We start from the raw sequence: 10,746 nt of genomic DNA on the forward strand, positions 1-10,746 counted from the left end.
GGGGCTACTGCTAGTCGGCCAGCCTCGGCCCGTTTGGAAATCGGAAATTGGGCGTTTCTGAAGACTTGCTTGCCGTCTCTGGTCTCTACTGGCCTGGCCTGGCCCTCATGGAGAACGTGGGTCGCAGCTGGAAAGGACTTTGCGGCCGATACCTACCTACCCGTCGTCTCCATCTCATCCATCCCGCCACCCGCACCGTCGCCACACCTGCACCCTTCTGATCTCTGGCCAGAATGTCGTGTGCGGGGTCGTGGCATCGCGTAACCTCGTGCAGATGCCACGGATGCTTAATGCTGGTTCACATGCAGGCCATTGGGGGAAAATGTTTGATGCTGTGAGTGGCGGCCATGCGCTTCTCCATTTTAGCAGCTCTGGTGCTAGCTCTAGCTACTGGGTGGAGTCATTAGATGGGGCTACGAAGTATGTGCCTAGGTAGGTAGGTACCATTGAATGGTATTCTGCGGCTGCAACAACACACGTTGGAATCTCCCTTGCTATTTTTGATGTGTGTAGCAACTTGGTAATTTCCGCTTCTCTTCCGTCTTTTTTGCTCTGTATTTCCTTTCCTTGCGCACACAAGCATAATTCAATTGGCACAGACACATACGCGCACCAACTGCCGCAAAGACCCCTAGCATTTGGGGAACGTGGGGCCCCAGTGTACGCGGGCGCCGGAGCGAGGTGGAGCTGCTGCGGGGACTGCTAAGTTAGGACAGCCACAGTCGCCATCGCCGCCGTTGAACCGACAGCACTTTGCACCAAGTGCACCGTGCGTCCACCACCCTTCGGTTGCGTGCGCCCCCTGTGTTCACGCTACTAAGCGAGGACGCGAGAAAACGGGACCAACGTCCATTCTGGGCCGTTCCAAAGCATGCCCTAGGACCCATCCAACCAGGTCTCTGCTCGGCCACTTGACATCTGGTCATTTTTCAAGATGAGAAAAACTCGCAACAGGGCAGCATTAGAGTGGGCAGCAGCGGCAGAAGCGGAGCCCGGGATTCTTGCGCCGGCCCTTTTGTATTATTATTATCATCTTTTTTACCCCTTCACTCCGGCCCCTGAATTTGACCCCAGGCCAAATGAGGGCAGTTCCCGGCGTGATCCGCAAATCATGCGGAGAGAGAGAGGTCAAGCACATCGGCAGCCGATACGCGCGCTGGGATGGGGTCATTTTTCACGGATTTAAGCCCCCTAGAACAAGGCCCAGCTCTTGGAGACTCGAGATGGACTCGAAAATCCAGGCCTGTGCGTGGGTGTGATCTGTGGACGGGAGCCAGATGGGCAAACGAAAGGTTGGAGGGCAAGAGGGATCATGGGGTGGGCTGCTCCTCCCCTGGGCCTGTCTCGAGATGTGGGGTCAATGGCCGACACATCACAAGCAATTGGTTCGAACCATCGGATCGCTTTCTCCACTACCGCGTCCTGGCTTGCTGAACACTGAAGACGCCCGATGACAATGGCTGGGAGATGACAAGGTCTTTGTCTGTGGTGCCGAGTCCTCCCGCGCTCACAGCCACCCAAGCCTAGGCATCGTCCGGGGTACCTTGAAATTACTCGACCAGATACTGTCTTTTTCTCCCGACTTCTTTTGCATATTTCGAGCGTGGACCCTGGTACCAAAGTCCCGGGGGCACCGGGGAGTAGACACACACCTCACATGCCGTCGGCGAGGGAGGGCCTGTGCTTCAGCTCCCATCCCGTCGCCGCCGTTCTAGGTGGAAAGGCCCATCAGACGTCAATAAGGATGATTGATGCCTGGCATACACACACCTCGGCCCGCACGTTGGGGAGTCTCATCTGCGAGGGAATCCCTCGGAATCCAGCCTCCAGTGGCACCCCTCCATGATCGCCGTCCGTCCGGTGGAGATCAGCATGGGTAGGGGGATCATCGAAATCTTTGTCTTTTTTTTTCTTCCTCTTCTTTCCCCCCCTCCTACCCCGATCCAAACGGTCCGGACGGAAGCGGAAATAGGGACAGTTCCAGGTGAATCTGTGCTCTTTTTTCTCACTCGGGGAAAATAACATGCCTCAAACATGCCGTACATCAGCAACTGCAAGGCGGTAGCCGAGCGCCTTCGACCAGCCAATGCGGGCAGGGCAGTTTTATCAAGACGGAAATGAGGACCAACACGGCTGCAGCGTACCTACAGCGAGACAGGAAGTACCTCCAGGAGGCGGTCGTTGCTTGCAGGCCCAGCGTCCCCACGCGCCCAAACGAGATTCTCCGGACGGATTTGGTCCTTCTCAGACCCAAGAGCATCAACTGTTCTTGGTCCCATGCATTGGGGTGCAGCCAGAGAACCGATTGGGGCCCCCCAGGCCCCACTGCTGCCACCCTGGCTGCAGGGAGTAGAGGTTCATTCTTGGTTGCACCTCAACTCACCCTCACACCCTCCATCTGGCCCGTGTTTCTCCTCACCACCTCTTCAAGGAAGGTGCCCGTCTACAATGTACGTACATGCTCTAAGCTGGGGAAGTCCCGAGGTACCTAGGTACCTCCCGCATCTGGCTGGCCGGCTGGGCTAGCCCGTCGCTCTGTCAAATTGTCTCCTACAATAAGGTCTCCGACAACAAGCCGGGCCGGCTCAGACACCCATCTACGTCTGATCTCTTTCCGATCTCTCGTTTTATTTCGTTTCTTTCTCCATTTCCCCCCTTTTCCTGGCCATCTTTCACTAGGCCCTCCCGGCTGAGCGCACACCTGACCTTACCGTACACTCACGTCATCTCCCCCGACTGTCGTTTTCGCCAGGACTGCCCAGTACATGGCAGGGTGCCATGTGAAACCTCCGTCCCCGAGCCTCCAATCTTCTGCCTGACACGTATGCGGTGTAAGAAGCACAACTATAGCCTAGCCAACACGGGCGTTAGCCCTTGGAAGAAGCCCCAATTCCAAGACTCTTGGTGGCGTTGCTACCATCTACGGATAGAGCTCGCGGCCGAAGCCCGAGATTCCCTGCTCTACCCATTCAAGCCCGGCTCTCGAGCCCTCGGGACCGCGGCTGCGTGCTGCCCCGATACCCTGACTAGGTACCAAACTACCTACACGTAACTAAAACATGCCACCGTCTTCCACGGGCGACTCGCCATCTTCCCTCATAAACGGGCACAGCTCCGCTACCGCCACAGCAACGACAACGGCATCCAACCCCAGGCTATTCCCCTTGCAGACACGAGGCGATGGGTTCACCATCGAGATCCCATCGCCACAGCTGAATGCGGTCAACCATGCTCTAAAGTCTCCCAACTCGGCCAAAACCCAACGAACCCCCAGCTTCAGCCGTGACGGCATCCTCGGCTCTCTCCAGAAGGCGCGCAACATGTCGCAATCATCCGAGAACCACGGCTCCGAGGCCAACGGGATGCAGAAAGTCCCGAGCGACGAGGGCATCAACCCACTCAAGAGGAGGAACACTGACGCCGGGGTTGACTACCCCAGGCGGCGCGCAACTATCGCCGTACGTGGTCACCTGTGCCGGTGCCGGCGCAAACGAGAGGAAGGGACCCCCTCTGTTTGATCTTGCAGCTTACTGACATCTTTTTTCCCCAACTGGCTTGTCTTGCTTCCTTGCGCCGTCCAGTGTGAAGTATGCCGATCACGAAAATCGCGTTGCGATGGCACCAAGCCGAAATGCAAGCTGTGTCTAGAACTAGGCGCGGACTGCATCTACCGCGAGCCCGGAATCAAGCTCGATGCGGGCGACAAGCTCATACTCGAGCGCCTCAACCGAATCGAAAGTATGCTGCAGATGACGCTAACTCCTAGCGGATTGGCGCTAGGAGACTCGCCCAACATGAGCAACAGCACCGGCCACCTCAGCGCCGACGGCATCCTGGGCGGCGGCGCCTTCGTCTCGGTCATCCCCAGCGGCGGCCTCGGAACCTGGACGAGCGGGACCAACATCTCGACCATGCCAAAGATTCACACCAACGCCGCTCTCCACCTCCTACAGTGGCCCCTGATCCGCGACCTGGTCTCTCGCCCCTATGATCCCCAGATCCTGCTGCAGCTGGAGATGGCACGGGAGCCGCTGCACTCGCTTACCAAGACCCCATGCGTCGACCTGTCCAACACTGCCGCCTATATCGAGGCTTACTTCGAGCGCGTCAACGTCTGGTACGCATGCGTGAATCCGTACACGTGGAGGAGTCACTATCGCATCGCGCTGTCCAACGGCTTCAGGGAGGGCCCCGAAAGCTGCATTGTGCTGCTGGTATTGTCTCTGGGACAGGCGAGCCTGAGGGGCAGCATCTCGCGCATCGTGCCCCACGAGGACCCGCCGGGCCTTCAATACTTCACGGCCGCATGGGCGCTCCTTCCGGGCATGATGACGTCCAACAGTGTGCTAGCCGCCCAGTGCCATCTACTTGCCGCGGCATATCTCTTCTACTTGGTGCGCCCGCTGGAGGCGTGGAACCTTCTGTGTACCACGAGCACCAAGCTGCAGTTGCTGCTCATGGCTCCCAGTAGGGTCCCGTCCGACCAGCGCGAGCTCACGGAGCGCATCTACTGGAACTCGCTGCTGTTCGAGAGCGACCTGCTGGCCGAGCTGGACCTGCCGCACTCGGGGGTGGTCCAGTTCGAAGAAAACGTCGGCCTCCCTGGAGGCTTCGAGGGCGATGAGAGTGAGGCCGTGGGGCGGGACGACCTGTGGTACTTCTTGGCCGAGATCGCGCTCAGACGGCTCCTCAATCGGGTCAGCCAGCTCATCTATTCCAAGGACTCGATGGCTTCAACCACCAGCCTGGAGCCCGTCGTGGCTGAGCTCGACTTCCAGCTCACGCAGTGGTATGAGAGCTTGCCGCTGCCGCTGCAGTTCCCCTTCACACGCACCATGCTGCCGGACCCCGTACAGACGGTGCTGCGGCTCCGCTTCTTCGCCTGCAGGACCATCATCTACCGGCCTTACATCCTAGCCGTGCTTGACAACGAGCAGGCCGTGTTGGACCCTGCCGTGCGTGATAGCTGCCACAAGTGTCTCGAGGCCTCTGTCCGGCAGTTAGAGCACGTTCTTGCCCAGTACGTTATTTTTGATCCCACTTCCTTCTTGGCAGCGTCAATCCCTATCTTTTCCCAACCGCCATCGTGTTCACCCCACCAATGAGGTGGCCTTGGGAGAGGTCCAAGCTGCAAATCCCATCTAACCTTGCATTGATTTCACCGCAGTCATGCCGGCCACATGCCGTACCTGTGGCAGGGTGCCCTATCCATCGTCTCACAAACGCTCCTGGTTATGGGAGCCACCATGTCACCATCCCTCATGAGCATCCTGATGACCCTCGTCCCGCACCGGGAGACGCTGGACCAAATCTTTAGCGATGTCGTGGTCGAGATTGAGCGCTACGCCCTGCTTGCGCCGAGCCTTAGCTTGGCAGCCGAGATCATCAAAGAGGCCGAAGTCAGAAGGCGGGCCTTTCTGATGGCTGGCTGAAACCCTTGTTCATACAGCCACCTTGACCTCATAGCAAAGGTGCGAGTGTGTCGTACGGGCTCCGTCGACCGCACCTGTCAACCAGTGACGCCCCCTGGAAGATACCCAATCTCGGTATCTCTATACCGTGTCAGCAGCGCCGAGAAGGCGCCACCAGATGCGGCCACAAGCCCAGCCTGCACCTAGGAGGTCAATCCAAGCTGAGGGTAGAGGTGGTCCGTCCAGCGCCTCCACCACGCTGTCTTGGCTGGGGACACCCACTCCTTTGTGAAAGAAGAAAACACGTTTAACGCAACTCGATCACTACCTACATACTTAAGCACACGCAGAGACAAGCGTCCACACCACATCGAGGAGTGATAAACAACTTGTGGCCCCTGGTGGTGGAAGGGCTGTGCCGGGAGTGATTTCGATTTGCAACATTGACGCCTAAGCTTTCACACCACACCAACCGCCGGACGACAGTACAATGCACCAAACAGCCTACAGGAGCTGCCGAGATGCTCGAGATCAGGCGCGGCAAAAGTTTGGAATCCCGACCTTTTAACCACCTCGCTCTAAGGGCCTCGAGACGCATACGCTTCTGCACAGCAACCAGAAAGAGGCGACCCGGATTCCGATGACGCAGCCAATATATGCTATTTTGGTGCCATCAACCACGATGTCTCTCCGAGGGTTGGTCGAGTAGCTCACAGGGGTGGGCCAGACTCACTCACTCGCTTCCCAAAGCGGTTTCCCACGTTTTCAACAGTCGGCTCGCATCAAATGACGGCTCCGGGCCTACACACTTGGCGCCTACGGCCAAAAAGGAGCTGAATTCCCCAGACTCGAGCCCATGGGGAAACGACCCCAGTTGGAGAGAATTGACGCAAAAACGGGCGCAGATTAGGTTGGGCAGTGGATCGGCTCCTTCTGGATCGGCTCCTTCTGGGACGGTGGCTCCAGGGCCTGATTTGGTAGCGGACGCAATCTTGGGAATGCTTGGGTGGCAGCTGAGGGTTGCTGGTTTGGGCAAAGGTCGTCGGCTGGACGGTCCGGAAGGCCGAGGCTCCCCCGCTCCTGGACTTTGGAATGCGGTCGTCTCACTGGGCCAAGAGTCATCAACACACCACACTCGCCCACACCCACCACGACGCACGATACACATCACCCATCCACCCATTACCATACGTACGCTGGGTACGCCCCCAGTTGCGCGCCACACAGGCTCGAGGGCAAGAAATAAAACCGGGCGCCTCGGTTCTTGGAGCTCCTCATGGCCCATTTCGCTTGTCATCCTACAGCCCACCCACCGCGCAGCGTTTTTGCCCACACTGCCCGCCTGCCATCTCCGGAATTCTTGTACCAAGTTCAATTGCCCTGCCCCCTTTTTTATTGTCTCTTGGATAGCAAAGGTGGCGGCTGAAGGAGCCGATAACGATCTCCGTTCCTGTTTCTTTCTCCTGTCTCGTATTTTTTCCCCCAAATTGTTGTTCTTAGGTATGTCAGCAAAGCCTCAACACGAGACTGCAAGCGAGTCGCCCATATCCGAAAGTCGACATGCGGGATGGGTTGGGGGCCAGGATGGAGAAACAAGAGAAGAGCGCTGGCGTACTGTCACCCATGTTTTGTGGCTGTAGCCCGCTTGGTCTAGCGGGTAATCAAATTGACAGCGTTTTTTTGTGTTTTTTTTGACTGGACCGCGACACGAGGTCGGTATAATACCCTCAGATAGCCACTGCTATCAGAATAAAGACATATACACAGAATGACGTTGGACCTCGGCCTAACAGGTAATCATGGCAGCGTGGTGGCCAATGTTTTCGATTCGTCCATTCCGACCTACCTTTGCCGCGCAGGCAAGGCCCGAGATGGTGGAGTCTCGCCCATGACGGCCCAACGACAACTCGTAGAGGCACTCGGAGATGAAATCACCGCCGCCGTCATCTGCCCAGCTCGGACGCCATGAGGCTTCCCTCGGGTCCGGGGAAGGACGCGCACATGATCGGTCGAATCGCAAGTGACAGATCGCACTTGGGATCGGCCTGCGTTTCGCCATCATCGGGCAGGTATCAAATCGATCGATCCCCGCCCCCCTTCTTCCTTGGTCCGGACGACCTTCTCGAGGCGGCGGGGAGAGAGTCTGTGATGCGAGGGCGGCAGTGGGTGGAGCCTTTTTTTTTTTCTCTCTCTTTCTCTCTCTCTCACTCTCACTGGAAATTCGGTGACAAGAGTGCTGGAATTGACAGGTCGAAAGCGTGCGTGCGTGGGCCGGCGGCCGCTGCCCTCATCCGTCGAAAGCCGAGGTGGCATTCCATCCGTCCATCAGCCCGCAACCAGTCCCCCAGCCTAACCGCCCTCCAAATCAATCTCGCACGTGTGCAGAGCAGAGACTTTCAGACAAAAAAAAATTGAGTGCGGTCCACCACCCCCAAGCAAAGCGAGCAATATCGCTATTGGGGGGGCCCCACTCATGATGAGCCCCGTGCCTCTCTATCCACCACATCGTCAACTACGGTGGCCCATCGTCCATATGGAGAATTGAAAAAGGGTGGCGGGTCGCCTTGGGGGTCTCCTCTTTTCGGGGCATTCTTCTGGTTCGGCATGCAGCATGCCACTCATTTCATTCTGTCACGGCTCCGTTCGAGCCAGTGACACGTCGTGAATATCTCACCTGGTCCAGCTAGCTCTAAATATGTATGTAACAACCTGTAGAGTGTGCCGTTATGTTTTTTGTTCCTAGCTAGGGCTCCTGATAGCTTTAGGGATCTGCACCTCAATCCTTTCCCTGCTCGCTCCATCCTTTATGGCGTAATCTTTTACCCTCGTCTTCCTTCGATATCGGATAGAAAGCGCGGCGGGTTTCCGAGACATGCAGAACATCACCCCCATTCATGGACCTGTTTTCGCGACCCCCGGAGAGATTCCCCGGTCCCCGCCCCCGCCCCCCCTCTCCGACCGGAGACCTCCGGCATATTGGTCCCGGGTGGGTGCTTCCCGGGGGAAGCCCTCGGCTCGGCTGAGATGGAATGAATTCGGCACGAGAGGGGGAGAGAGGAATGTGGGTGAGAGAAAGTCATGGCGTGGTCCGTGACGCCATCAGCAGACAACTGGCCGGACGGATTCGGCCTGGGAGGTAGGTCAAACGGTGTCCGGGGAATGGGAGGCTGCAGAGGCGGCATCTGCTGGCCCCAATAGAACGGGCTGGTTTTTGCATGCGCGTTTGCTGTTTCACGGTAGCACTTGGTGGCACACACACACGGTGGGTGGTAGTAAGACGTCGCAAGGGGCATCAAGGCCAACAACGCGGGCGTTGCGGCGGGCGGCCCTATGATCTGTCCACTGCCACAAAACGGCAATGCGGGAGGGGAGGGATTTGACCTGCGTGCACCCGCCTGCCTGGAGGGGGACCCTGTGCATGCCTGTCGTGTAGCACTTGCGGCCGACCCCCCCCTGAGCCCGAGGTGCGAGACAAACGCACACCGCAGGGCCACTGCTCCAGACGAGGCCGCGGTATGGGAGGGTGGCACCGCGGCTGGTTGCAGCTCGAGTGAGGCGTCGTTGTCGCCCGCAGCGCCCTAGACGCAGCAAATCCCCGGGGGAGGGGAGGATATGGAGTGAGGGTGACGGGGATGTGGATCATGAAACTAAATCGTTTACAGCAGACAGCAGGCACCCGACACCTCAGGAGACCAGCTCAAAGAGCCGAGGTGCGGATCACTGTGCACCAGATTAGCAGCCCGTCGACGGCGCTTGTGTTTTTGTGCACGCACTACGAGGGGCCATTGACACGCAGATACCTGTACATGCTCCTGTGCGACCTCGCCTAGCGTGACCGGAATCGTGCCGAGTGGGTGAGGGGTTGGGAGGAAAGGCTGTGGCCCTTCCCGTCTGCGTGTGCTGTTCGGACGACAGCCAGTCAACAAGAGACAGCAACGCTTGGACAGCGCGGGAGGGCGAGAGGCAAGATACTGCGGCTTGTCGACCAACCTCTCGTTGCGGCCGGCAGCATACAGCACCGAACAAACAACATGTCGGGCGTGGTCAACCTCTCGCACCCCCACGACCCCGGACGATATGTATGCGCATAGAATATTGAAGACGTAAACATCGGCTCCAGATTGCAGGGACGGGCTTGGTCCGATCGGACTGCGGGGCACGGATGGGTGCGGGTGACCGGGAGAGCCCTTGCTCTCCTGGCCCAGCCGTTTACTGTACACCACACCACAGCGCCTTGAGCCCAGCACCAGCGGTCGCCGTCCGATCTCGGACAGGAGCCTCTGAGCTGGCCAGCAGACAGCCCCGTCCCGCCCGTGACCGAGACCAACGGTGACCAACGGCGAAGACGGCGGTGACGGAGGTGACGGCGGTGACAGGCGACTTGACCGTCGTGGACAACAACGTCTGGGTGCAGGTTTGAAGTACACGTCTGATTCCGTCCGTATGACCTCAAAGGCATGGCGAGACAAAAAGGCGGGCTGAGACATGGGCTCTCAGCTGATTCCGGTTGGCGAGCAGAGGGGAAGTGGAGATCGTGGATGCGATGGAGGGGGAGGGAAGGAGGGGTGTCACGTGACGGCGTCTGATCCAGTGAGGTGCGGTCGGGTCGGAGAGCAAGGGAGGGCAGACTGGCAGCCCGGCTGGTGGTCGGCTGCAATGCCCAGCTGCCGGCCCAATCAGCCAGAGCCGTCGATAGGTGCAGAGTTGGCGGCGGTCAGCACAGCTCCCCTAGGCCGCGAGAGGCAAAGGCAGGGAGTGTCCGGCAAAAAACACATCCATCCACAGCCGATTGAGGCAGCCCGACCGGTCGACCCCCCGACCCGACGTACGTCGTCGCATGTGCGTGGGTGCGTTTGCAGCGGTTCCAGCCTGTGGCCCAATCAGATCTGCACCCCTTCCAGCAGCCCGCCGCCCCGTATCGCTGCTCCAGTCTCGCCACTCGCCGTGAGCTGAGTGGCTGAGCGGGTTGACAGCAACGCAATGCAAACAGGGTTATCCGTGAGCAGAGAGAGAGGGCGGCGGTCGGCCGTCGCTTCACCTCCACGTTTTTTTCTTCTCTCACTCTCTCTTCACTCTCTCTGACGACGACCCAGAGGCACCAGACATTTCAAGGCTGCTGCTCCATCCATCGGGTCGCCATCCCAAAACAGCGAGTGGAGCGCTTGAGGCCCTGTGCTGCTGGCAGCACCACCGCCAGTTGAGCACGGCCGGTAGCACGGACCTCTTCCTCTGTAGAAAGCATGGAAGCAAGCAAACGGTCGGCGGCTGACTGCTGGCAGTCTGGTCTGGTCCCATCTCGTAACGGTGAGCCGTAGCTGCCCCAGTTGGATTTCTG

The 10,746-nt window shown here is 58.7% G+C and overlaps 2 protein-coding genes across 2 annotated transcripts; one reads left to right on the top strand and one right to left on the bottom strand.

Moving 5' to 3' along the window:
* The first annotated feature begins 2,263 nt into the window (after positions 1–2,263).
* Positions 2,264–7,199, top strand: GGTG_02776 (C6 zinc finger domain-containing protein). Its single transcript, XM_009220553.1, has 3 exons — positions 2,264–3,458; positions 3,582–5,020; positions 5,168–7,199. Exons 1-3 carry the CDS (start codon positions 3,060–3,062, stop codon positions 5,430–5,432), a joined length of 2,103 nt encoding a protein of 700 aa, XP_009218817.1. The 5' UTR covers positions 2,264–3,059; the 3' UTR covers positions 5,433–7,199.
* A 752-nt stretch (positions 7,200–7,951) lies between these two features.
* GGTG_02777 (hypothetical protein) lies at positions 7,952–10,007 on the bottom strand. The gene has a single exon (XM_009220554.1). It carries the CDS (start codon positions 9,896–9,898, stop codon positions 9,068–9,070), a length of 831 nt encoding a protein of 276 aa, XP_009218818.1. The 5' UTR covers positions 9,899–10,007; the 3' UTR covers positions 7,952–9,067.
* Between the last annotated feature and the right edge of the window lie 739 nt (positions 10,008–10,746).

The sequence above is a fragment of the Gaeumannomyces tritici genome (assembly GCF_000145635.1).
Source record: "Gaeumannomyces tritici R3-111a-1 unplaced genomic scaffold supercont2.2, whole genome shotgun sequence".
NCBI lineage: Eukaryota > Fungi > Ascomycota > Sordariomycetes > Magnaporthales > Magnaporthaceae > Gaeumannomyces > Gaeumannomyces tritici.